This window comes from Maylandia zebra, linkage group LG18, assembly GCF_041146795.1.
Source record: "Maylandia zebra isolate NMK-2024a linkage group LG18, Mzebra_GT3a, whole genome shotgun sequence".
NCBI classification, from domain to species: Eukaryota; Metazoa; Chordata; class Actinopteri; order Cichliformes; family Cichlidae; genus Maylandia; species Maylandia zebra.
The window spans coordinates 7,729,585-7,757,031 of NC_135184.1; the positions used below are offsets into that span (position 1 = coordinate 7,729,585).

Here is a 27,447-nt window from a genome sequence, read left to right on the forward strand (position 1 = left end):
TTTTATCCCTGAATAAGCACACCAACACAAAGCTTCTTGCTGAGGGTCTTGTAGCCCATTCTAATCTACAATCATGTCCCTGACATCATTTGCCCAAACTGATTCTGTGAACAGGTGCTTTATGCAATAATCAGGAGTATCTGTAACTGATCTATTGATTGACTGTAGTCTATGTACCACATGGACACAAAGACAAAACATTTAGAATTCATGCTGCAGAGACTTGCTGGATATGCGGCTGATTATAATGCTCTGTTTTGGTTTTTTTGTTACTAAATACTTAGCAAATAACATATTTGTGCAATAGAAACTGTAGCAGTGGCACCACTATAGAAGTAACCAAATAACACAGTAGACAAGGTTTACAGCCTGTCTGTTTAAGTTTAAAACTGCAACACTGTAGCAGTCTTAAACCCACTTCATCCCCACAGACTATCATTAAAAAAAGGAGTTTATAAAAATCTTGACAGGAACTTTAAAACACAGGAAGCTCGTATCCTCTGCACGTTTAAATTCATGTAAGTGTTGATGTCTGTAAAAGTTTTTACTGTGCCAAGGAAAGCAATTGGTAAGTCTTTGAGTTAAACTCGTTTCCTATAAAGCATACACACACATTTAACAGGTTCAAATGACTTTGAGTAAAATTCAATACTGCACGCTGTGAGGTAGCTGCACTGAAGTCTGCTCGTCTTCTTCGCTCTCTGGTTTCCATTCAGCAGAGCCTCAGAGTAAACGTGCAGTCTTAGTTTGCAACAAAAATCAGGAGTCTGAGGAGAACCCTGTCAACCAGTGTGCGTGTGTTTTTAAATAACCAGCAAGAATGCAATTACCATGCAGAACCAGTAGCAGGAGACACAGAGGTAGGTTTGTCTACATTTGCATGTCTGTAGAAGGAAGGGGAGTTCCTCAGAGGTGGTCCCACACATACATAAGCATGAGAGATAAAAACTGTGTCAGCCTGCCATGTACACGTTTAAACCCTCTATCCTTGCTATCCGTCGTCAGCAGACGGCATCTCTTCATCCTGTGAGGCTAGCTGTCACGCAGCTGTTTAATGAGATGTAAATTAATGTTATACTGCTTTTAATTAATGTAGCAGATAGTCATAAGTCTTAATAAAAAAATACAGAGCTATTAAATTTAAGTGTCTGTGGGGAGACAAATGCTGGCCTAAGTGAAAGAGCTGCATCTTGCGATCCTGTTCATGAATGAAGCGGAGACGAGAGCATCTGCGATGATGAGGGGTAGCATTACCAGCCTGAGCCAGTTGATCTGATTCCTACCCTCGGACGCGGTCATGACCTCTGGGTTACGACCAAAGGGAAAAAATTATGAATCCCAGCAACTGCCAAAAAACATCCACTGTAGGACCTGTGACTTTAGACTGAGGGAAAGGGTGAAGGCTATAATACAGCGGGGCAGAGAGAGATTTTGCTTTAGGGAGAGTAAATGCATCAGTTTGACTGGAGATTTAAGGCTCTAAGATTCTGACAGAGACATGAGACTGGGAGGTCAGTTCTTTCATCGTAATTATGCAAATTCTCATGACCATTGATCACCAACCACTGATCAATGGCCATGAGTACCATTTACAGAGAGTTGGGGAATGGCTGCAATTGCAGCATTGTAAGATGGTGACAGATGTACCCTCAGGCCCCCTCCTCGATTCAGAGATGGCCTTTCCCTTTTCACGTAAATGGCCTCCTTGACTCCGCGCTCAAACCAGCGTTCCTCCCTGTCCAGGATGTGTGCATCCTCATCATTGAAAGAGTGTCCACTGGCCTGTAGGTGTAAATAGACTGCATTTACCATACCTGACTTAATTTGTTAGACTTCACCTTCAACATCTTCTGCGTTCTTGTGTCATGACGGCTGATCATTGGTTCTGTGCCTGCAGTGGCAGCACATCAGAGCATAATCAGGAGCACCTGCGCTGCTTTTTTTCTAAATTGTTTATCATCACTTTGCTTCCTGAGCAAAATTCAAGGGTTCAGAGATGCATGTAGAGCAGTTTCAAATGAAGTGAAAATGAATTTGTCAAAGTGAAGATAATCAAAGGTACCAAATGAAATATTTCAGTGTAAGTTAAAAACCACATATAAAGCTAAAAGTGCACTTTAGGTGTTAGACTTTGAGTTTTTATTGTCCCGGTGGAGTGGACAGCAGCTCAGTCTATGTTTATCATTTCCCATGCAGCCAGTGACTGAGCAGATATTAGCTTGGCCTTATCAGCACAGGCCACAAAGGGCTGAGGGTGAAGTGGAGCAGAAACAGCTCCTCAGGGATACAGCTAATGATGGTCCCCACTGATGGAGCCTGACACGGGGCCTGAGGTGTAGCCTCACTGTGGAGCTCAGCAGCAACAGCCACCACTGTGTAATTTCAAAGATAACAGAGAAATCTTCTTACTCTGTAAGGCTGGAGTTAAGAGTATTGATGTTAACTTTCTAATTTTAGCTGATTATAATTGAGAGGACAGACTGCAAGGTCAGTGTTAAAATTCTCAGAGGGGCCACAAAAGTCCAACTGAAGAGCACGAAACTCTCCGCTTCCACATCAGGACAAAGTCAACTACAATAATCCACCAATACTCAAAGAAACCTGTCCTCGATCGTTCAGTCTCAGTCAAATATATGTGGCTTAAATACCTGATGAAGATGTGTTTGCAGTTACAGCCTTTATATTATACTCCAACCAGACTGGGAGTCAGCCTTGTGAGATTATTTTATATCATATTTTTGCCTTAAAAGCAGATCAATTATTTACCGCACACAACCAAAAATCATAAGATTGCTTTAAACTATTTTACTCTCTGTACAAGAGATAAGGAGGAGGAAACTGCTAAATTTGGAAAACCCTGTTGTCACGGTACTGGGTCGTGTGACCCAGTGTTTGAGTTTTATGTATTTTTGTATTCATTTTCAATCTAGTTAATTTCTAGGTTGCTGTTCAGACCTTATTTCTTAGTTATTACTGTCATCTGCCCTTGTCCCCAGTCTCCCTGGTTCCTGCGTCTATGTTTCATGTCTATGTGGTTATGTTAAGTTCATGTCATGTTTTATCTCCATGTCTATGTCTCCGTGTTTCCTGTTTTACTTTGTAAGAGTCTGGTGTTCTTTGTTCATTGTAGTTAGTGTTACTCTCCCCTGTATTGTCATTATGTTTCATTTGAGTCAGCTGTGTTCTCATGTGTCTCCACTTCCTCTGATCACCTCATGTGTGTATTTAAGTCCTCTGTTTTCTGAATGTCGTTGTCAGGTCGTCTGTTATCTCCACCATTGTCTTAGTTATTGTCATTGTTATAGTCATAGAACTTCATAGTATTTGTTTCTTAGTGTTTTTTAGTTTGCTTAGGGTTCCATGTTTAACTACTGCTATCATCCAAATAAAGGATCGCTTTCTGTTTAAACCTGCAACTCCTCGTCCACATCTGCTTTCGGGTCCTGTTTCAAAAAACACACCGGCGCACCCCGCCGTGACACCTATATATCTTGACTGTGGTACTTTAAGTTCGACCCTTATTTGACCACAGTGAATGGATCTGCATGTTGATTTGACATATTTTTTACACGGGATGCCCTTCCTGACGCAAACCCTCCAATGTACTGCAAGGCTGCATTAAATACACCAGCTTTGTGACCCCTGAGGTTGATTTTGTGTCTTCTGGTCTCAAACCAGTGGATTTTCACAGCTAAGATGGACATGGGCGATTTTTTTTTTTAAATCTGTGACATAATTTGAGTCAATGTCATCTTTTAAAAAAGCTGTTTTTATTGAATTGGTGAATACAGCTTTAACCTCATCTCATGGGTATGAATGTGTAACTGAAGCAATTTAAAGTAGGACAGTCTTTAGAAAGAGAAAGAATGCAAGCTCAGCTAAACTGTTTTCCTGGAAGAATGAAGGTGTATTAATGTGGGGCTTGAGATAAGAGCAATTATAGAGAATTCAAAATTCTGAAGAACTATGTGCATACACAAGGGCGTAGATTTGGCATGGACGGAAGGGACATGTCCCCACCAATATCCAACGATTATTGAATTGTCCCCACCAATAATTTGATCTCTTCGAGTAAAGAAAAACAAACCCGATAGAAAGAAAAAAAACGATCTGTCAACGTCTCATTCACCCAGCGGTGCAGAAAGAGTTAAATTACGTTCTCTACTGGAGTCCTACCTCATGTGACCTACCTCTGTTTAGTTTTAGCAGCGGCAAGCCTGCGATGCAAGGACATGCAAGGAGGAGAGGAGGATGGCAGCAACAAGGAAGAACCTGGATATAAGAAAGTATTTTTCAAAGAAACCTGTAAGTCACTTAAAACCAAGTTCACTCATAAAATGTGTCCGTCTTAATAACGTAACAGGCTTTGGCCCACATCAGTCTAAAACTGTATGCAACCATGAATAACGTGTTTTGTAAACTAACTGCACAACATGCAGCACTATTAGTTCTCTCAGTCCCAGAGTAGCATTTCTAATTTTGATTGAAGCTGTCAGAGAAAACGGCAGCCTCGAGCAAGCCAGGATATTAGTTTACAGAGGCTGTTAAAATTATATGTCTAACGTTAAAATGTTGGTGACACAATAATTTCATCCTAATGGCACTGACATATTCATAGGGTTGATTTTTGAGACAAAATATAATGAGGTAGTCATGATTTTGCAAATATCCACCTTGTAGTGCAGTTTGCACAAATTGTTTTAAAAATGCACTCACCCTACAAACATTACTGATGAGTCAAGATCTGCACAAATTGACAGAAACACTGAAGCAGCTGCACATTTTATTCTTATTGTCATGTATGTCCTATTTGTCAGGCGACAGAGGCAGCTCTGCCATGTTGTAGCTCAGAGGTGAGGAGGCAAGGTCACAGGTGACTGGCTGATGATTTGGTGCTATAGATTAACTAGTATTTATCATCATAACAATTGTTAGGCTGCTGGTGTAAATTGATTCATTAGTGTATATTTGACAAAGAATCTGAATTGACATGTCTCACTTTTTATATGGCACGAATCAATGTGTTATTTTATCAGGTAGCAATATGTCCTAGTGCAGTCGGAGGGGAAGAGCCAGGGTCAAAGGTGAGGCACATCAGGCACATAATAATAATTTTAATCTGAGGATAAAATGCATGTACTGAGGCTGAAAGAAGCTTCAGTGTTCTCAGAAGACTAAAAAGATGGGTAAGGTTAACAATGACTCAAATGAGATTAAACAATGCTGCTGTATGTCCACCAGAAGAGCTGGACAGTATAGATGTAAAACAAATGTGCCAGCAGTTTATCTCAGTTAACGAGAGGAGCAGGCATGTGTTTGGCTCCTTCACATAGTGGAAATTGAGTTGTTGTGTGGGTCAGCAGTAGTCCGTGTCTGTTGCTGTAACAGTAGTTCATGTTTAGAATAGAAAATCTCAGCTCACTGATTTGATCGGGGCAATAGTGCCTAAAATGTTGCAGAGATCTTTTACTTTGTGGTAATCTTAGACGAGTAGTTTTATGGACAAAAACCACCAGATCATTCAGTGTTCTCTTAGTGCTAATGTATCAGAGATGTTGGTGTAGTATAACTGAAGTAATGTTGTTAAGTCCTTAAAGTCATATTCATGAAGCTATTTTTATTTTTGTATGATACCTGATTTATATGGAATATGGTTGAAGTAAATTAAGCCTAAAATACTTTAGTCAGTCATTTGTTTAATAGTAATTTAACATTATATAATTCACATATAAAACTATGAATTGTAATTTTAAATGGTTTAAAAGCATGCAGAATAGCATATGTAGGCAAGTGTCTGCATCTGTGTGCATGTTGATCATTTTTTAAACACTGATTAGTGCGAACACAAATCATCCAATGTGTGACTACAAAGCAGAGGTGTCAGCCTCAATGACCTTGATATATTTCTAATTAAAACTTCTTATGTTTATTTCCCTGCTGAGTAGCACACAGACTGTACATGACCTACTCCTGGAATCATTTCTCTTGACAGTAAAGTAGCATATATAAAAATATCCGCTCACTTTCTGTGGAAAACGTCTTATCAAGCGTTCTGTCTGAGCACTGGAGTTTCTGACATGAAATGCTCTCGCAGGTCGTGAGCTGGATGTCTGTACAAGCCTGCACATCATATCGGCAGAGTCACAGTTTCTGAGCTGCATGGATCTGTCTGATCTCCACGTTATTTCACACGTGTCTGCTTCCGTGAGTCCTGCGATGGGAGGTGTGACTACACCTCTGGCTTCTGGTAGATAACTTCCCCTCAGGGTTGCTGTCATTCAGAGGTTTTGAATTATAAAACTAATCAGCATGAAATCCTGAAGCCTGCAGAAGTGCAAAAAAAAAAGACAACCTAAACTATTTGAAATAAAAAGGAAAATAAAGCAGGTCTGTGGCTCTTCACTACTCTCCACCAGGTGTGTCTCATTAGCAGGAAATTCACGGGGGGGGGGGGGGGGGGATTCATCACCTTAATTAAGGCTTTGTTGCAGTACAGTGCTCCGCTTCTATAACCCCACTGTGCACACTGCCTGCTGGCTCCATGATCAAAAAGCAGCCATTGTTGAACTCATTAGTTACCTATTGTTTTGTTGCAACAGAAAGTCAAAATCTCTCCTGTAAACAGCCCTGCCCTGGCCTATTTATGGGCTCAAATTGTGGTCATAAATATTTTGTACTTGTAAATCAGTTTTGTATGTGTAAAAAGAATTTGTCTGTGCGTAAAAAAGATTTGTGTGTGGACTTAGCCAAAAAATATGTGTGAAACTCTGCACTCAAGTTTCAAGTTACAAGTACGGATTTTGACCCTATTTTTCTTCCTTTCATCTGATTGGCCAATGTCATGTCAATCACAAATTTAACAATCCAATCACATACACATTACACATACAAATCTTTTTCATGCACACACAAATTCTTTTTACACATACAAAACTGATTTGGAAGTACAAAATATTTATGACCACAATTTGAGCCCATACCTATTCTGACGTTTTTATACGCAGAAAATGTGAGTTTAAATGTCACATTCTTGACACTGTGGATGAATTAAAATCTATGATAAATAAAATATATGACCTTCTGAGAACAAAACTAATTTCACAGAAAATTAGATTGAATCAAATATAAAGAATAAATACAGACTGTTCATAAAAGATGATCAACTTTCTGGGTCTGAGAACTGACTCTGATGTGGAAGTGTCTTAACCCTGCAGTTTTTCTAATGGCCTGCAGGGGGCAGAGCCAAAAGGCTGATCGGATAGAAGCCTACTGGGAAAACAACCCTTTGACTTCATTGGTCTGAGTGCTCAGGAAACAATTTCCTGATGAGTGTATGGCTTTTATTCAAATTTCTAAGTCTTATTTAATGCAACATGTGATTTATTTTGCAAATTCTAGTCTACATTAGAGTAAAAAAGGACAATAAAGCCGGGTATTTGTGCCTCATGACAGGCTTAACTGGTACAACCCCAATTCCAAAAAGAAAAAAGGATCTTGTGTGAAATGTAAATAAGAGCTGAATGCAATGACTTGTAATGTTTAAACTTTGAACATTTCCAATTTTAAGACTAAAGAAAATGCTAACGCATTTTAAATTCGATTGCAGCAACGTCTCAAAAAAGTTGGAATGGTGTTAACAAAGGTAATCAGAACCAAAAAGGAAACAGCTGGAAGAATATTCACAAGGTTAATTGGCAACAAGTCCCTAACATGATTGGGCTTAAAAAGAGCAAGAAAGTTTCTCAAAAGTACAGATGGGCAGACACCCATCATTCCACCGAAAATGGATCTACAAATTATGGAAAAGCTTCAGAATAATGCTCAACAAAAAAAAGTGGCGAGTTTGAACATCTCATCATCTATACGACATATCATCCAAAGATTCAGAGAATCTGGGGAAATCTCTGTGAGCAAGGAGATGCAAAATGGATCTTTGGGCCCTCGAGCCCCAGTACATAAAAACAAGCATGAGTGTGTCATGGAAATCGGTGCGTTTCAGGAAATCCTCCAGAAACTATGAGGGAAGTGGGAGGACAGGGGTAAAGACAGTTCATTGTGCCACCAAAAAAGAAGTTTCGAGCTTTACCGTGAAGAAAAAGAAGCCATATGTGAATATGATCCCACCGCTATCTTCCGTGGACTGTTCCTCATTTGAAATGGATGTGTGACAAAGTAGAAAACTGTTCTGTGGTCAGAAAAACAAAACAAAACCCCCAAACAAGCCAAAATGTCAAATTCTTACAATTCATGGATGCTGCACCTTCTTGAGTGAAGATGAGGGACGAGGGTTCTCAGCTCTTGGTCCAAGAGAGGATGGGGTGCATATATTAGTGTCTATGGAATTGGCAGCTTACACATCTTGCGAGACACAAACACTGCTGTACATTTTACAGAAACATATGCTCTCATCTAGGTGTCTTTTTCAGGGAGAGGCTTTTATACTTCATGAAGTTAATGATAAACCACATACTGCACCTTTATTACAACAGCATGACTTCACATAGAGGAGTCTGGGTATCTGCAGTCCAGACCTTTCATCAGCTGAACAAAATCTGAAACCATCATGAAACCAAATATTTGACGCAGCGACCGAGGACGGTCAGACAAGAATAGGACACCATTCCTCTCCCAAAGGTCAGCTGGTCTCCACAGTTCCCAGATGTTTGCCGATCACTAAAAGAAGCTAGGATGCTACACAGTTATAAACATGCGACCTGTTGTTATTCCCATTTTAAAGAGCATTCCAGCCTTTCTGGATCGGGGTTGTAATCGACAGGTAGATGATTATGAGCATGCACCGTTTTCAGTTTCTCACTCACAGATCCAAACAGCAAAATAGCAATACTGAAAATCCTCAGCTAGAGTATTTAATAACCAGCTGATGATGTCACAATTGCCATGTCCATCTGCTGCTGAGTTTTAAAAAAATGGTCCTACCCAGCCCTCTGTGTTGTGATGCGGTGACTAAAATGCATGAACAAGTGCAAAATCAACAAAGAACGAAGATTTAGAGTATCTCTTATTTGAGGTCTTTAATTCAGTTAGACGCCAACAGTACTGACTCAAAGGTAAACCTCCACATCCCAGTTCATAATTTTATTTCTCAGGTCTGTTGGTTACACAATGATCACACAATAGTGATTTCTCCCTTGCATCATATATATTTTTAATACTCCAGGCGTACTTATATTTACTATTTTTACAATATATTGCTATTTAATTCATTCATTCATGAATCCATCCACCCTCCCCATTCACATGCACACGCACAAACACTGTACAATATCGTTAATTTGTTTTGTCCCCCCCAAGATGATGTTCTGCCCACTGTTAGATGATTTATTCTAAAAACTAAGAAGGTGGCGTGCAGATGCAATACCGGAGGCGATAACCTTTATGTGTTCAGAGGACCTTGGTCCTGTTTCTCAGCAAGAAAATACAGAGAAGCAGATTCAAAGAGAGGGGGAATGATCCACTTAAACTAAATGTAAAAAAAGAAAAACGAAACAAACAAAATAAAAAAACAACAACAAAAAATATTCTTCCCTCCTCTTCTTGTTACAGCGTCAGCATGTTTCACCTTTTCTGTCCGAGGGTAAAGAGTCCACAGTTTGGTTTCCTTCTGTTGGTTCCTCAGTGTGGTTCATACAGGAGTGACTATACAAGTAATGAGATTTACAGTACAGTACATACAAGCTGCATCCAGCATCATAAACCCCCAATACTGCTGCCTCATCTGTAAATACAGCCTACTGGACCTGCTGCTGCTGCTTTGGCCTCAGTCAGTCTGTGCAGTAGTTCAGGCTTGCTTGGCCTAGTAAGTAATAATAGTTTTAGGAATCCAGTGATAGGACAGAAGGACGCCACCTTTGCAGTAAAGTGGCACAAATACAGCTGCGGGAGAAAACGAGACTGAAAAGTGCAAAGAGTCCAAACTTTTTGGTCGATAGTTATGGATGTTTTCATTGTATATTTTCGGTTGGCTTTGTTGGTCTAAGATTTTGAAGATCGGAGAAGTCAGCAACCAGAGAAGCCAGGTTGGTAAGAGTTCAGGATAAGCTGGCCCAGCAGGGCGAGGCTGGGCCGGGTTGACCCGAGGCCTGCCACACTAGGTTAGGAAGAGCTCTGCACTGGGAGAGGAAAAGAAGAAAAAAAAAAGAGAGAGAAGCTCATCCTGTGGCATCTACCTTCCAAAAATGCTCTCATACTCTAGCAGTATAAGCTCTACAATCTGGTTCTGATACACCATGTGGACCGCCATGTTCAGCGTCTCCGTTTCAGGCCGCAGCAGCGTGGGGCCGAATACGATGGCGACGCTCTGGGTCGTCATACGGTTCTCCTCGCCGTAGTCAATCACTCTGGAAAAAATAGATAAACCCATTGTCAGTTATTTACCGTGCAAGGTAATATGGAAGCCAAAGAGTGCTCAGTACTCATTTGTTAATTAACTGAGCAGTCATCAAGTAGATCAATCTTTTTTATTTTCTTCCATTATTTAACACCTTTGAGTTTGCTCATGTTGAGAATGAAGCCCTCTTATGATTGAATATGATTTTTTTTAATATTTAACTTTTGTTTTCCTAGGAGGGGAAAAATCAATCAGGGAAAAATCAATAACATGGTGTGCTGCTCTTACTTCCTGAGGTGTTTGAAGAGAGCCTGCATGGTGTCGTGGTTGGGTTTGGGCAGCTGTCTGACCAGCTCTTTGATCGACTGAACTCGATGCTTGTGGTCAGATATTTCTGCAGAACAAAAGACAAAATCCATCAAAGTCTGGATCCATCACAAAGTTACACCAGCTCACCAGTACAAAATCCAACATATCTTTACTTTCAGTGAGACAATGATGAGAAAAAGTGCACTTCGGTTCACTGACACTCATTTTTAAAGCGTTTTCAGAGAGAGGTTTGGTGACTGCAGCTGACCCTGCCTGTCTTTACAGACCCTTACAGTAAATACAGATGAGTCCCTGGATAAAAACCCAGGAGCTGTAGTCCTTGACTGAGTTTGGGTCTTTGCTGTTTGGGTGCTGTGAACCAGCTGTTTAAAAAGTTAACAGGATTCCACTTAAGGGATACTACAGTGACACTGCATTTATTTACAGATACAGAGACACATACTGATGGCGCTGACAAAGTCGTGGAAGAGACTGTAGGTGAAGAGGGGCTCCGGCAGCTCTCTGAAGAACATCTTCAGGGCTCCTGTGGTCACGTGGATGTCCTCCCACTTCCCGTCTGACAGATTCACCTTCTCATCTGGTGACAAACACATGTGAACACCACTTAAGTATCTTATTGAGAATAAAAGAAAGGAATTCAAGTCAAAATATCTTGTATAACACTGTATGTAAAATATTATGCTCATCTATGACCTGAATGAAGCAGTTTTAGCTTTCTCTTCCTTTCTGTTTAGCTTTTGTCTGGTTGGTTTGAGCAAAAGGTCAATGGAGCTTCTAGAGAGCTGTGTGCTTAGAACATCAACACCATAAAAATCATAGGGTTGAAAAAAAATGTGAAAATGAGCTCCGTTTGGCTCATAGGGATTACCAGATTACCTGTACTCCTAATGTAGAACTTTGACAATATTTAACATGACTTTAAAGAAATATTTACATTAAAAAGTGAGAATATTTAATGCTTTGTAAAGTGTTGTGCCATAAATAGGTGATGTATCACACATCAAATTGTGTTTTTAAAATCGTGTTAAAAGCTCTTTAACTGATTATTATTACAAAAAAGTACGTTTTGAATATTTTTCGTCTTTACTTTTCATTTTTACTCCATTATTCACTTCAGTGGTATCTCTGCAATTAAAGGCAGAGGCAGTTTCAAAGGGCACTTACCGTGATTGACAGCAAAGCGGAGTTTCTGTATGACTGCCAGGTTCCCGCTAACTCTGTACAGCCCGTCTACCGACAGACCTGCAGGGATCAACACCAGGTTATCAGTATCTGTAAATTAACCTTAAAGTCTGAGTAGCAGAAAAGCACAATCAGCTAAAAGGAGACCACAGTCGCACCTTATTTCAGTAGGCAGTAAACCTCACCTTTCTTTTATGACAGGGAAGAAAACAGAGAGTAGAATGATTTTCTCTTAACAGCAAAGTTACTCACCGTTATTCTCCACATTGTCAATGCACATTTTGACAAAGTTCGGCACCGTGGTGTTCTCCCTTTGACACAAACTGGAAAGAGCACAGCCAAACACCTGATCTGGAGACAGAAAATAAAGAACGGTCATAAAACAGACCAAACACACTAGTTTGCTTTCAGATCTCAACATTAGACCTCTGGTACTTCAGTGCTTTTAGTTTTTATTAGAGTTTAAGGTACAGAAGGCGAAAACGAATCATAAATTCCTGATTTATGTGTGAAATCTGGACTCTGATGTCTTAAGCCAAAAGTCTTAAAAGTAAAATAAATAACAAGAAACACACCAAAGCTCACGTGATGCATCCAAATGTACGGCTCTAACCTTAAACGGCAAGCGGTGGTTAAAAAAAAAGCACTGATGTGTGCTTCTTTACTGCTGTCATCACATTTCCAAACCTTTGCTGCTTGTAACATCTTTTCAACTTTCCACAGAAGAAATGAAACCGAAAACATTTCGAGTGTTGCTGTTGTTTCTTTGGCACCTTTAATGTATCCCTTGTCCTTGACGGTCTGAAGGGTGGGACGGCCGGTCAGGAGCTTCTTCAGCTTGTGCCTGGTCTTCTTGTGCTCGGCGGAGTCCATGGTGGTTGAGGGCTTCATGGCTGTGGAGGAGACACGAGACAGGACGGTGTTATCCACCATTCGTCTCAGCACGCTGATCGCCATGATGTTTTGGAGGAGTGAAACTGATAAGCTATTGTTTTATAGGGTAAGGAGGGCAGATGAGGTTGCTGAGGCCTTTGACCAAATAGGCTTGTTGTTGTACTTTGTGCTTTCACTCATGTATCCCTTCTGCTCTTTGTTAGAGGAGTCATGCACGTTAGTCATTTACTGCTACTGTAAATATTTGGCATGTGATGATTTGTGGCTACTTTCAGTCATTTTTAGTCACGTTTTATTTCTCGAATCACACCCTGAATGAATGAATCCCACCATTTAACAGCATGCACACCTTTGGCTTTCTTGGAGTCTCTGCGGTCTTTCTCTTTGTCATGTTTCTCCGCACCAGGCGACTCGGGCATGTCCGCCTCTATGGGGTCATCAGACTCACTGGCCTAATACACACAGAAAAAAAAATACACGCACAAGGAAATAAGATACAACCGCTTGTAAAAAGTCTCAAAAGGTGCTCTTTGGCCTCTGGAAAGAAAACAATAAACTCTCTATCTTCTCGGTTTAATTTTCATGCTACTCTGCTTTTATGTAGCTTTGAAGTGTTTATTTCCCTTACAGTTGCTCGTTGTAGGTTTTCCATAAATGTGAAATTGCGTTTCATTCAGACCATAAAGCCTATTGTTGGTTAACGGTTTCCCTCAGTGGGTAAAAATGAGCAGCTGCTGTTTAGTTTGTGCTCAGAGCAAAAAGGTAACTGCGACACAGCAGTCCTCTTTGTTTCTCTTATCAGACACCCGCACAATGTCAAACCCGGACGTATTCCTTCATGCTGAACCACAAATACCACGTTGACTGAGGGTAACGCGGAGCTTGCAGAGGAGCTGAACCACTTCTTCGCACGCTTTGAGGTGAAGGGACCAGAGGCAGCAGCAGCAAAAACATCGGACAGCAGCAGCCCAAGCCTCATAGTGCAGGAATATGAGGTGAGGCGCACACTGAGGGCAGTGAACCCCAGGAAGGCCACCGGACCAGATGGGGTAACCGCAAAGGTCCTAAAAGAGTGTGCAGACCAGCTGGCTGGGGTCTTCACTAAGATCTTCAACACTTCACTGTCCCAGTCCTGCATCCCGCCGTGCCTAAAGTCAGCCACAATTGTCCCACTGCCAAAGCGTACTAACATTAGCAGCCTCAACGACTACCGACCAGTTGCTCTAACACCTGTTATAATGAAGTGCTTTGAGAAACTGGTCCGACGTCACATCATGTCCTGCCTGCCACCCACACTCGACCCGCTCCAGTTTGCATACAGAGCTAACAGATCAACTGAAGATGCCATTGCTACAACGCTCCACACCACCATCTCTCACCTGGAAGTGCAGGGCCGTTACGCCAGGCTGCTCTTTGTTGACTTTAGCTCTGCTTTCAATACGATACTCCCGGACAGACTAATAGATAAACTGCTGGAAATTGGACTTCCTTCCACCACCTGCCGCTGGATCAGAGACTTCCTCTCAGACCGTGTACAGAGAGTTAGAGTGGGGCCTCATCTTTCCTCAGCCTCAACACCGGCTCTCCACAAGGCTGTGTACTGAGTCCCCTACTGTACACTCTGTACACACATGACTGTGTTAGTTCCCACCCAGACAACACAGTCATCAAGTTTGCAGATGATACCACTGTGGTGGGGCTCATCTCAGGGGGAGATGAGACTGCATACAGAGCTGAAGTTCAGAGGCTGTCAGATTGGTGTGCAGACAACAACCTGGACCTCAATACCACCAAAACAAAAGAACTGGTAGTTGACTTCAGAAGGAGGAAGTCCGAGCTGCAGCCTGTCAGCATCAACGGGGAGTGCGTGGAAAGGGTCTCCAGTTTCAAGTTTCTGGGTGTGCACATAGACACAGACCTCCAATGGAGCTCTAACACCTCTGCGGTCTTAAAGAAGGCCCAACAGCGTCTCCACTTTCTGAGAATCCTCAGAAAAATGGACCTGAAGAAGGAGCTGCTGACCGTCTTCTACCGCTGCTCCATTGAAAGTGTGCTGACATATTGCATCGGTGTGTGGTTCTCCAGCTGCACCACAGCACACAGAAAGGCACTCCAGAGGGTCATCAACATGGCCCAAAAAATCATTGGACATCCTCTTCCCTCCCTGAAGGACCTGTACAGCACTCGCTGTCTCAAGAGGGCACGCAGCATCCTACGGGACTGCACACACCCAGGACACCGGGTGTTTAAGCTGCTGCCGTCTGGCAGGAGGTTCAGGCTGCTGAGGTCCCGAACAAATAGACTCAAGGACAGCTTTTACAACAGGGTAATAGCCCTGATCAATGTAAATAGCTGACCTGACTGGATACCTCCCTGGACTTTTTAGGGGGAGGTAACAATGTTTAAAACGATAACAATAATATTTATATTTATAACAAGGTGCAATAATAATTAATGTGCAATAATAACAGTGTGCAATACACATACACTTATTCTTCTTTTTTATACTAAGTTAATATACTGTGTTGTGTTGTTTGTTACGTTGTGATGTGTCATATCGTGTCGTGTTGTGTTATATGTAGTGCCGACGTAGGACAGTTTTTCCAATTTCATTGTACTACTGTACTATGTATGACTGTGCTATGACAATAAAGAGTTATCTTATCTTATCTTATCTTAAATCATCTCACTGCAGATGATTTAAAATGGACTTTATTCTGTTTGAAACAGATGGAAACTATATTGACAGAGTGAAGGTGTTGCTGCTCACATGGTTGCTGATGGTGTCCTGCAGCGCCTTGAACCAATCGTTGACGACGCTGTCGTTTTCTGACTGGATCAGCAGGTCTGTTCCCTGACGAGTCTTCAGCTGCAGAGAGGCACAAATCGTTTTTCTCATAAACATTTTGAGTTTGTGAGTGCAGCACTGACTACTGATTAAAATCACAAAACATCCGAATCCACCAGAGCGATAATTTATTCTCTAAACATTTTACAATAACTGCTGGATGTCCTGCATATAAGAAATTGTGAGACCCACCAGAGAAGCTTAAACCAGGAAAAACCTGTTATACTTCATAACTGAGAAATATTAACATCACTCAATGCTTTCTCCACCTGAATATGAAACATTTACTTCAATCAAGCAAGCCGTCATAATCTGCAGTAACATACATGTTACTGTTTCAGTAACTGGCTGTGTTTGTTTTGTCATTTATGTATTTAGATGCTTTAGCAACTCACTGGGGACAGCAGAGGAAAATCATAAAACAAATTATAGCCAAATCTTGCACATTTACATGGCACACCCAAGCACTAATGTTAAACAACATGCACAATCGCTTTTTGATACAATAAACAGAAATAAAAGCTCAGGAGTAAGTGCTGGATTTTTTTGTTTGTGATGGCTTTTTGTTCCTTTCTCATGTTTTCAACGTTTGTTCATAAAGTAAAAAATGTGTTTATTTCATCTGTAAATAACGCTACTAACTTTCTCATGTTTAAAAGAAATTACAATTTCGATTTCAACGCTGTAGCTTTTTCAATAGTTGAAGTTCTTTAAAATGTTTGCACAGATGTATAATATGACAGAGGCGAACAAGAGATTTTGGTCTACAGTTAATAGATATTATTTTGATTCTGAATAAAAAATGATATGTAAAAACAGTGACGCCTCATAAAAAGCGATAAAAGCAAAAGACTGGATGTTATTTAAGATCTCCCTCACCTCTATAACGTGCTTCTTGCTGGACTTGTCTTTGGAAGCCCAGTCCACTGAGCCGCCCTTCAGATCCACTGTGAACTCTGGTTTCGATTGACCACCTCCAAACTGGACAGAGACAGAAAAACAATCATATTAACAAACAGAGGGCCTGCTTATATACAGGGGTCTCCTTTTTCTTTGATTGTTGAACCATGCAACAGCTCACATCAAAGAAAATAAAAAGTCAAATGATAACGGTGCGCACGTCAGTCAAGTTTCTGCCCAACTGTAAAATTTTCTTAGCTTTTAAAGTGTGAGGAAGAAAACAGAAGAATAGTTTCAGTCGAGGCCAAACACTTAATGGTGAATATGAATGGAGAGTTGTACTACTTGTATTTTCAGCTTTTTCCTTGCAAGTGTATTAGATGTGGTCGTCCTAGTTGCCTACTCAGTGCTCTGCTGCCTAATTTACTGCTGAAAACAAAGGCTTAAATATGCACTTCCCTTCAAAGGAAGACAAGAAATAACATTTAAAATGTCCAACTGCCTTTACGATAGAGTAAAGTGCCCATCACCACCTAAATCAGTACTAGGGACTCAATGTAATTGCACACACTTTGCTTCAGTATTTCCTTTTCTTGGCACACCAGGTGTCTTCACCCTTCAGCCAATTGGCTGACGAGACTGATGACTTTTTGATAGTAGAGTTTAAAAAAAAAAATCTAAACAATAAGAAAAACAAACAAACAAAAAAAAAAACATGCATTTGATCCAAATTCACATGCATATAAAACGTAACTCCAGTGATTGATCTGTAGTCTTCCTGTGTGCTAAACAAAAACAAAAAAAATGACAAAATCCACCTGTAGCACTCGTTTCACATCAGGAGCTCATAAACCAAAGGCAGTCCAGAAAAGATTGGTTTGCACAAGTACATCTAAAACTCAAGGTAATCCTGCTTGTGTGAGAAATCAATAATTGTGATGCCCTGCAGATCTCCATCCCAGTTTTCCATTTCTAACCAAACAACTCTATGATTAAATTAAATCTACATCCTGTTTGTCAACCCAGAGATTAGCAAGTAATGACAGCAATATTGTCCCTTTTTTTGAGTCATGCCAGTGAATATTAGTCAGAGCATGACAGACAGCAGGAAGATGGCATGCAGAGAAGTAGGAAGAGTTGGAAGCACGCATAAGGAAGGAGGAAGAACATACAGAGGAGGCTCGGTTGAGCCTTGAGCAGCCAAAGGAGACATCAGGTTGTTTCTTAGCTGACGGCCTCCAGTTACTCAACAGTGACAGGAGCAATTCAGGGAAGTAGCCGCTCTGATAGTATGGCTGAACAGAGGGATGGAGGGAGGAATGAAAGAAAAGGATGATGGGAGGATGAGGCCAAAGGTAAAGAGATGGAGGCATGGAAAGAAAAGGACACATACAGAAGAGAGAATATTCAACTCCCCCTCAGTGACCTAACAAACAGCCTGAAAAATGTTGTGCAAATTTTGAAGAGATGGGGTTTATATAATAACCCCAGATGCAGGGGAATAAGTACAGAATACAGAGGCATGCTTAATTAATTCGGAAGTTTAACCTGTCACCGAGTTTCTTAACCACCAGCTAACTATATCCAACAGGTAAAGGAACAGTTAGCAGCCAGGCTGCCCTTGAGACTGAGATAACAGAAACCAGATAGTCATCCAATTCAAAAGCTTAAATGCACACAGTGTTTCTTAACACTCCTACATCTGCCCTTCAGATCAAAGGAACTGACCTGCACTATAAATAAGCAGAACGACCTTTCCACTGAGACTGACCTTTTTCAGGCCTCACTGAGTTAGTGAGACTTCACCAAAAGGAGAGGTTACCTCCAAAATATTCCCTAATGTATGAAGTTATGGACTGTGTTAACAAAGCTGCAATCAAAATTGAACTGTACATAATGAAAAGGATACTGCTGGGCATACATCTAATCATGAAAGTCGGTGTTCGATACAGGCTGTGTCAGAAGCGTAAGAAAGTGAACTCAGATGAAAAAGTCCCTGAAGGAGGTCTTTCAATACAACAGAGCAGCAGAGCCACATTAGTAACTCTTTTCAATGGCCTTTAATGTTCACAAAACAGTGTGTGGCTCTGTTTTGATACGAAACGACAGCTTTTAATGGCAGCAAGTTTCTATCACTCACCCAGCTAGTTCCACCTCCCTGTCCTTTGGCAAACAGGAGCGTTGAACCTTGGAGGACGGTCCAGGAAGAAGTCCAGTTCTTCCTGTAATGGATGTAAATAATAATAATAATAATAGTAACAAAAAAAACATACTTCATGTACTTAAAACAAGTGCTGAGATTAGAGACAACTACATCATGTACATGCAAGACAGAAAAGAATTGGAGAAACATTCACGGGATCGTTTCTATTGTTAATTTACTGAGAGTACTTAACTGCCTCCTTTTTTGTTTTTCAATCTTTTTGTCCTCCACTCATCCGACAGGGTAAAAGACGGACATAGTCACTTTAACATCACCCACAAGTTTATGAAGTCTAGTTTTAAAGTCTTAAGATAAGCATCGTTGCCATCAGCATCGCCGTCTTGCTTTTGAAGCGAATGTGATGAACAAGGGGTGGGTCTAACTGTGAAGCTCTGGCCAGTGACTTGCCCATCAGAAACCAAATAGTATAACCTGGATACATCCTTTCTGACCCTTAGAATGACCAGCATGTACCAAACAGACTTCAGTATGACCTGAGAGGAGTGACTGAGGACATTAACTCATCTGGAAAATGTTTACTGAGGTGAAATGTATGAGCCGATTTCTCGTATACTTCGATAGGATCTTAAGTCTTTTTGCAGCCTTTTATTAGCTATCCTCCTTGTGGCTAATAAAAAGAATGCAAGTTCAGGTTCTTCTACATTTGCTTCACTTTTCATAGAAAGAAGCTACGTCCATTTAATTTATTTTTTTTCTAATGGCGTCTATAGCCTGTATTTCAACTGGTGTAACAAAATAATTTCCAAAATATTGGAAAAACAGTATCGTGTGTCATGCTGCATTGTTTGGAATTTATAAAGAAAAAAGTAATGACAGCATGCATCAATCTTTAAGTTTATCATTACAAAGAAACCCTAATGTGGTAAATAAAAGAAAAAAACAAAACATCTGCATGGGCTAAACACATTACATCAGCGTCGCATAGCAGGCTGTGATACTCATACTCATATGGGAAGAAGTTCAAAAAAGCTTCTAAGATAGACTACCATGCCCTGGATGACTCAGAACCTACACAGACAGGCTGTGAAATATTTGACAGTAAAGAGATGTCCTAGCAGCAGCATGGTGTCCAGAGACTACAGAACGTCAAACATTCAATAATGATGGGCAAAATACCTCTGCTGAGCAGGTAGGTCCTTTATTCAACTTCCTCTCACAAAAAGTGAGAGCAAAGGATACCGCTGACTGACATTACAGGGTTGGTAAATACTTTCAAGGGTTACCTAGGCAACTGGAGTCTGACCAACCATCAGCCACAAAGTACTACATAAGTTAATTGTTTCCAGTGTGGACCCTCTTTGAGAAAGCAGATTAATTTGGACAAATTGTGGCCTATTTTTTAACAACACAATGATTCCTGGTGCAACTTACAGGGAAATGTGCAAAAAAGCTTTTATTATTATTTTTTAAATCATGAGGGGACTAGCCTAATAAGAGAGACCCTCTGCTGTGCTGATAATAATACTGAGAGAGTATTACTCACTGGGGTTGGATTTTCTCTATAGTTCGATTGTCCTATCATCCCCCTGCGGCACTGCTGCCATGGCGGCAGAGAAGGTTAACCTTCACCTAATAAGAGTAGTGATATCCAACCTCCATAATGCACAACGTGTAAGCGACAAACAGGAGCGCCGGGTGTTATGAAACATTTACACACTGACAATGTACAATGTTGACTGATTTGGCTGACCACGATTATTTGATGTAGTGGCAGAGATATCAGCTGAAGAGCTAAAATGGTGTTAAGTCACAACATTAGCTGATTCTGTAGTTTAGTTCTACTAAATAATTCAGTTTTTTTCACTGTGTAAAATATTTCACTTGTCTCTCCTACAGTCTTCATTGCACCATTATCACACACAGCAAAGTCGTTCACCAACAAAAATAAAGAAGACGAGTTAAACGAGTACCTCTGCAAATACATTGTCGCCTGAAGCTCCATTTAAAAAGCAAATAAATAAATCCAATAGTCATAAATAGGCATCGGCTTTTTCACACACACTAAAGGACTGAAAAGTCCAGGTACGAACCTGTAAGCCCACCTGAGCTACAGGGGTGGCTGTAGCTCAGGTGGGTCAGATCAGCCACTTACCAGAAGGTCGGTGGTTTGATCCCAGGCTGCTCCTTGCCTGCATGCTAAATATCCTTGGGCAAGATACTAACCCCATGTTGCAATCCATCGGAGTGTGAATGTGTATGAATGTTACTTAGAAAGCACCTAGAAAAATGTGCTGGTGTGAATGCACAAGTTGTGTAAAGCGCTTTGAGTAGAAAAGCACTATACAAGAACCATTTGTGTCACAAATGTTGGTTATATGTGGAGACATGACCTGAAACTATGGCGAGGCAGCTTCAGTTTATTTTTAATCTCATATATTGAAATTCTTTTATGGGTAATGGAGAAATTGACTGGCAAACTCATCAATCCCTTTAACCATAATATTAATCATCATGCTACTTACTACTACTTACCGCACTTTCTTGCTATTTTCAGTGATCTTTGTCACATTCAGAATTCCACATTTTTCAGATGGCTGCAGAGGGGGAAAAAAATTAATACACAGTTTTAACATTGATTAATTTTGATAATTCCCACAAAAAGAGACAGAGAGAGATGCTGTTTAATCTTGGTTGCTACTGCTGTATAAAAACACCACCGCCACCACCAAACATCCCACCACCAGAATAATAACAGCCTTTAGCTTGTAGGCAAAAAATCCAAAAATCTACTATACCACTTTTCTGAAAGGCAGAATTGAATGAATGAAAATGTATTAGAATAAACTAACGTTAAAACTACTTGTGCAACATTCAGACAAACACGGTGATTTTTGGTGAATTAACCAACTCAGGGAAACAATTTCTGACAATATAAAAACTTCTGTGTGCTTAACCAAGGCCAAGAAATGCTTTTATAATCCACAGTGCTGCTTATTAACAGGATTTCCTACACAGGTTTAAGGTATTTGTTCAATTGGACTTTAGTTTTCCTTCAGGATGTTGAGCTTCTTTTATTTAACTGGGACAAAGACCTGTGCAGGAAACCTGCCATACAACATGTGTCACCATCCAACAATCTGAGACCACGTTAAATCCCTGCAGGAGGTGAAGAAGGTGAGGTTAGTGGTGAGTACTAACAGAGGCGGGGGGCTTGGGAGACGAAGGGCAGGAGTCAGAGTCAGGAGAGGGGGGCTTGAGACCCAAAGGAGCGTCCTAGTCAGGAGACAGGGATGAAAAAAAGAAACAATGTCAAATGGGCTAACAAAAGAAGGTTAATGAGAATATGATGCAAGGTTAAGGAGACACGGACAACTGAAAGAGGGTGATGGTAATTAGCAGTGAGATTATAATGTGTGTCTAGTACCTGTGTGTTTTCCAGGAGACACAAAAGGATTATTAATTAAGATGTGGATGCAACTACAGTTTCTATGAGGTTTCATGCAGCTATAACTACTTCATGTTCAGGCTAATCAGTACATTTTAAAGACAATCATCCAACATTGCTGCAAAAGTCCAGTTTGTGATTAATGCAAATTATTTAAATTAAAAATAAAATCAACTGAGAGTTAGAAAGGAGGTTTAATAATCACTCCGGTTGTGCGATTACGGTCATGCAGGCTGAAGGAACAGACACTGACTTGGTGTTTGTATGGATGTGGGCGTGCAGAGCCTGTTCGGAAACGCCTGGTTTTTAACAGCCGCTGCAAAGCAATCAGTCTACAACTGAAAATCTTAACTCAACAAATATCTCGGTCTATTTTTAAATCCAGGTGCAGCAGGAAACCTTAAGGATAAGTAAGGTGCATGAGGCTAATAGTACAATTTGACAATTTGTTGTATAGGGGTGTCAGACCTTGTCAGCTGGGTCCTGGACGTGGGCGCTATGTCTCCACTTGGTCAGGACGATGGGCTCCACATTTCTTCTGTCTAGACTGCGGGTCTTTGGAGCATCCCCAGAGGGTTGGGGAGGGGAGTGGTTGTACTTCATTGAAGAAACAAAGAATTGCATGACTTCAGTATACCCATAAAACCATTTTTTCATTAACAAAAAAAAAAAAGCCCTTGCAATAATATATTAAATTATTAGGTGCAGTAGAGATGTCGCAAGTATTCTCTAGTTATCGCTTGTCGCATTGAAGTATGAAGCTTTACCGCCCCATCACATGTGGTCCATCCTGTGCGGTTGTGCAGCACGTACACTGTGCTCACCTGTACGACAGGTCAGTACGCCATTAATTCTCATCGCTCGACTGTTTTAGCGTCTCACCTTCGGCAGCTCCCATTCTGACCTGGAGCCGTCTGCACTGTAGTAATAAGGTCTTCCCTGGTCATCAACGTGCTTTAACCACTGAGCAGACACACCGGAGAAAAATCATTCAGTGGTTTGAATCCTAAAAATGTATTTTATTTATATATTAATTTTCAGCCTTCTTTTATATTGTCTTGATTAAGATTTTATTAATTTATTTTCTGAGTAGATTTGACCTAGTTGGGTTTCCTTTTAGTTACACATAAAAGCCATTAAAACAAATTATGACAATAAGAAAACAATAGGTAAAAGTGTGTATAGTTTGGTATCATCATAGTTTCCTTGTTAACAGGAAACATTTGTGCTGTGCCCCCCAAGCAGAACTTTCCAGCAAATCAAATCAAAACCTGCTCCCACGTGCAGTCCCAGAAACCCCCAGCAGTAAAGACAGATTGGAGCGGAGCAGCCGGTACCTTCTCGTTAGTATAGTCACTGACGTACAGCGTGTGACCGTACTCGTCCATCTCCTCCGACCAACCACGTGGCGGTGAGCCATATTGGCTGTCTGACTGGCTAGAGTAGGTAGAGTAGGTACTGAAGCAGGTGTCCTCCGATGACAGAGGCTGCAGTCGACCAATAGAAAGCGAGAGAAAGGGGAGGAAAGACGGCGAGAGCGAGAGAGGGGTGGTCTGCCATTTGTTTAAAAAGAGAAAGAGACAGGAGAGGGCAAATTTCACCACAGCGTTGGAGAGAAAAAAAGACAGTCATGCACCCAGAAACAATAAATCATCAGTAAAACACCCAACACCAGTTTGATTCAGTATAGAGACCCAGAAACGTCAACAGAGTGCTAAAAATGTTCTTGCTTGATTTTGGCCAGTGATGAAGGCAGCTCCCGCACTGTGGCACAGAACAGATGAGGGGACAGTGCCTGCTTTGGGCCTGAAGGTGGCAGTGTGGTGCAGTCATTTAATGAAACAGAGGCTGAGTCAGTATTAGAGATGACTCAGGGGTATGTGGTAAGTCACTAGCGCGTGTGTGTATGTGTGTGAGCTGATTATAAAAATAGTCATTCACTGTTGATCAGCTGTAGTCATCTCATTTGAACTGAAATACAGCATTGTGGACTTTTACTCATAGCTTTTCGAGGACAAATCATTCTGTTGTTGCGTCAGAAAGAAAACAAGAACTTTCATTATCTCCGAGATATATTCTGTCTGATAATCCAAATCTCCCAAAACAATCTGGCGGGGCTGAAAGAGCAATTCTGCAGTTGCCTCCGTCTGTCTACGTGTATAGCAATGTGAGTGAGAAGACAGCCACAATATGTGATGAAGTACTGCCACGGCATATTTGTTTTCAGTTTAATATTTGTCTCTGACTCATGCTTTGACGCTGGGTGAGTATATATGAACAACTTCTGTGTACAAGCGGGTTTATGTAACTGTGTGCTTGTGAGAACCAGTTTGACTTTGTCAACATTTTTGCAACATCAGGTGATTAATGGCTCACCTGTTCGAAGGTTTAACAGTAACATTTCCGAGTTCATGTTGTTATAAAAATTGATGCGATAACAATTGGGACTTAATTTAGATTAAAGGATTTAATAAAATATAAACTTTGTCAGAAGAGCTGTATAAAGGCTGGCTGCACCTGCTTTATTTTAATGCTTATTTAAAAGGGACAGTACATATTAATTATGCAGTGATTGATCAGAGGCTGACATGTATGGCAAAAAAAGGAAAAGGACCAGACCCTTTATGATCTCTACTTCTCAGATTCTTACAGCTGCATTTTTACCTGACTTGTAGACTGCCGTCTACTATGTTTCTGCTGATTTTCAAGATAAAAATACCTAAAATGAAAAAAGTATTTGATTTCTGTAATGTTTGTAACAGCTATCTAAAGCATTTTTACAGTACCAATGATGTGATGGGCAGTTTCACGTCACTTTATGTGCTCTTGCTGGGTGTTAAACAATTTGAACTTGCTCCAAACATTTTGATCATCTTACAGGCTTACTCATAGTCCAAGCAGCTGCTTATATTTCTATTTGTTACTGTTTACCAAAATATCTATGGTTACCAAAGTGTCATATATTGCATTTGCAAATCAGACTGGATTCAATGAAACTGCTGCACATTTCACAGCAACACAACTCATTATTAAAATGTATTGTTATCCATCATTTCACATATTAAGCATCTAAAATGATATATCAGTCTAATGTTATGTTTTCATATTTATTCACGAGGCTATGTCACTGCTTGTTAAAACTCAAAGTAATGCATCTTGATACTAGGGCACATGGCTCAGGAAAAGGCAACCCAAAAGTGTTGCCAATGCTCGCGATACTTCACTAACCTCCACTACGGTAAATTGCGTTTACCTCTGAGCTCTCTCCGGTGCTGTGGCTCTCTCCTTGCAAGTTTCTGGTGCTATTGTCCCTGGTTCGAGGTGGCTTCCAGGTCCTCTCCTGGGTGGCGCGATTGTAGTAGAAGTGCCTACCATTCTGGTCCTTATGGGTCTCCCAGTCTCCAACCACATGGAGCGGGGAGGCTGAGGGCAGAGGGGGCTGGGTAGACTGGGTGATCTTCAGTTCCTGGAGGTTGCTGTAGACGGGTGACTCGGGGCGGCCCTGGCCAGAAGACACAGTCTAAGGAAGGGAAAAAAGAAAGAGGGAACTGTGATTCATCTGTGACCGGATGTAAGTCTGTTACATAAAAGTTCCTGGACAGTAAGTGAAGGGGCATGATGTAAAATATTCACAGCTTTGCTGTAAATCACCAGCTGCATGCACAAGCTGGTAGACATTTTCATTTGAAACATTTTAGAACGGCACGTACATCAAACAGCTCACCCCCACACTCCATTCCTACAGAGTTTCAAATGAAGTCAATCATTTAATCTTCACAGTAGGTTTGAGGTTTACTCTACTCTCTCAGCTGCACTGGAGCATTGAGTAACTGACTAAAGTCAGAGAGAAATTACAAGCTCTACTTCAAGGCTTTGTGAGCCGTGGAGGAGCAGATCATTGAATGAACTTGGAGAAGGACAAGGGAAGGAAGTTGCTGCTGTTATACAACCGGGAGTGGCAATAACCCATGTCAGGTAGAAAAGAGGAAGTTAAACTAGCTCAAGATGCATCCTAAACACTGGGATGAGAGTTTGTCCAACCTCATCTGAACAACTCTGAACACAGAAAAGGACTGTTACTGGTTACTGGCAAACCCTAATGTGTTGATTGACATTTTTACTTAAAAACTAACAGGATAACTGCTAACGATAAGAATTCCTTTTTAACTTGCATTGTCCCCCCGTACACATCATTCAGAAGAAGAACTTTCTGCAGACAGTGAAAAATGATACTGGCTGGACTGAGCCATTCAAGTTCACAAGGAAAATATGAGTTACGTTTCAGATCCTGTTTTAATTTCAACATGCAGCAATCTGGTCTTGATACTTAAACACTTACAAAAATGTTCCTGTATAACAAGCTGGAAAACCTGACCAACCATGACTCAAATGTTTTTAAGTGTGAGTCTGTAACCGTCACTTTAACCAGTGGCAAACATGATTACAACTCTAACCTCCTAAGAACGTAAAATATGGTGATATTCAAGTGCCATGTGAACAAGAGAGCTCCTGTTCAGTCAAAGAAGAACATTTCTATTGCTGTGTAGTACAGCTCTGCTCTAATGACAGAGCATCCTTTAAAACCCAGATGAACCAGTGATGCAGTCAATGGGCTTCTTGTCATGATTATTTCATGTTGGCATTACAAAGAAGGAGCGCGGCTGCAGAGCGACAGGGCAGAGAGAGGCATGAATAATGCCAGTGCCCTGAGGCCTCCCAACGTTGGCTCTGTGATGTTTTTATTGCATGGGAATCAATGGGGATGAAATATGCAGGAGCCAAGCAAACAGCTGGAGGTACCAAGGAGAACTTGATATTCCGTAGAAGTGCTAGCTGTTCAATACAGTATCACAGGACCACAATATACATACTGTATCTTATTATATAATTAAAACAGTTTCATCCCTCTATTTGTGAAAACATTTCACAGAAGTCCAAACTTTCTTTAAAAGTTTCTGACCACGCGGGTTATCAAGCAAAGCTCTAGATTTCAAAGTTACAGCCAGCATTCAGTAGAAAGCTTCTGCAATGCTGAGCAAATTTCCACCCATTAATTAAAATGCACGACAAATTACCTCCAGTGGTTGACAAATAGTAAATACGTCATCCTCTTCATGGACTGAAATGGCTCGCGAAAAACGTTTCATCAAACGGATCACTGCCATCGTCCCTGTTTAGTATTTTGAGCGATTTGATTGAAGCTGTCAGTCTGCTTTACTGCATGCAGCGTGCAACACTGGTGACTGTTCTGTGGTCTTCCTGCATAATGCTGCACAAACATGTGATTTAGTGCATGGATCTGTCAAAGGGGAAGTCCTGGTAGTCAATCGACCGTT

At 40.9% G+C, this 27,447-nt stretch overlaps 1 protein-coding gene across 7 annotated transcripts in view; it reads right to left on the minus strand.

Moving 5' to 3' along the window:
* Positions 1-9,017: 9,017 nt before the first annotated feature.
* The window catches only part of LOC101469602 (rho GTPase-activating protein 12), a 64,411-nt gene continuing 45,981 nt past the window's right edge, over positions 9,018-27,447 (minus strand). For 2 of the 7 annotated variants that reach the window (XM_076876528.1, XM_012923065.5), the window contains exons 3-19: positions 25,365-25,631; positions 23,449-23,664; positions 22,994-23,074; positions 22,580-22,708; positions 22,365-22,427; positions 21,865-21,939; positions 21,199-21,260; positions 18,643-18,724; positions 16,482-16,583; positions 15,525-15,623; positions 13,104-13,206; positions 12,634-12,753; positions 12,113-12,211; positions 11,843-11,920; positions 11,121-11,255; positions 10,637-10,742; positions 9,018-10,358 (exon numbers count right to left, since the gene is read on the minus strand). In XM_076876528.1, coding sequence (XP_076732643.1) covers positions 10,184-10,358; positions 10,637-10,742; positions 11,121-11,255; positions 11,843-11,920; positions 12,113-12,211; positions 12,634-12,753; positions 13,104-13,206; positions 15,525-15,623; positions 16,482-16,583; positions 18,643-18,724; positions 21,199-21,260; positions 21,865-21,939; positions 22,365-22,427; positions 22,580-22,708; positions 22,994-23,074; positions 23,449-23,664; positions 25,365-25,631 — 1,992 coding nt within the window. In that variant the 3' untranslated portion in view covers positions 9,018-10,183. The remainder of the gene's footprint in view (positions 10,359-10,636; positions 10,743-11,120; positions 11,256-11,842; positions 11,921-12,112; positions 12,212-12,633; positions 12,754-13,103; positions 13,207-15,524; positions 15,624-16,481; positions 16,584-18,642; positions 18,725-21,198; positions 21,261-21,864; positions 21,940-22,364; positions 22,428-22,579; positions 22,709-22,993; positions 23,075-23,448; positions 23,665-25,364; positions 25,632-27,447) is intronic. The other 5 variants (XM_012923069.5, XM_012923068.5, XM_012923067.5 and 2 more) reach the window with 5 other exon arrangements.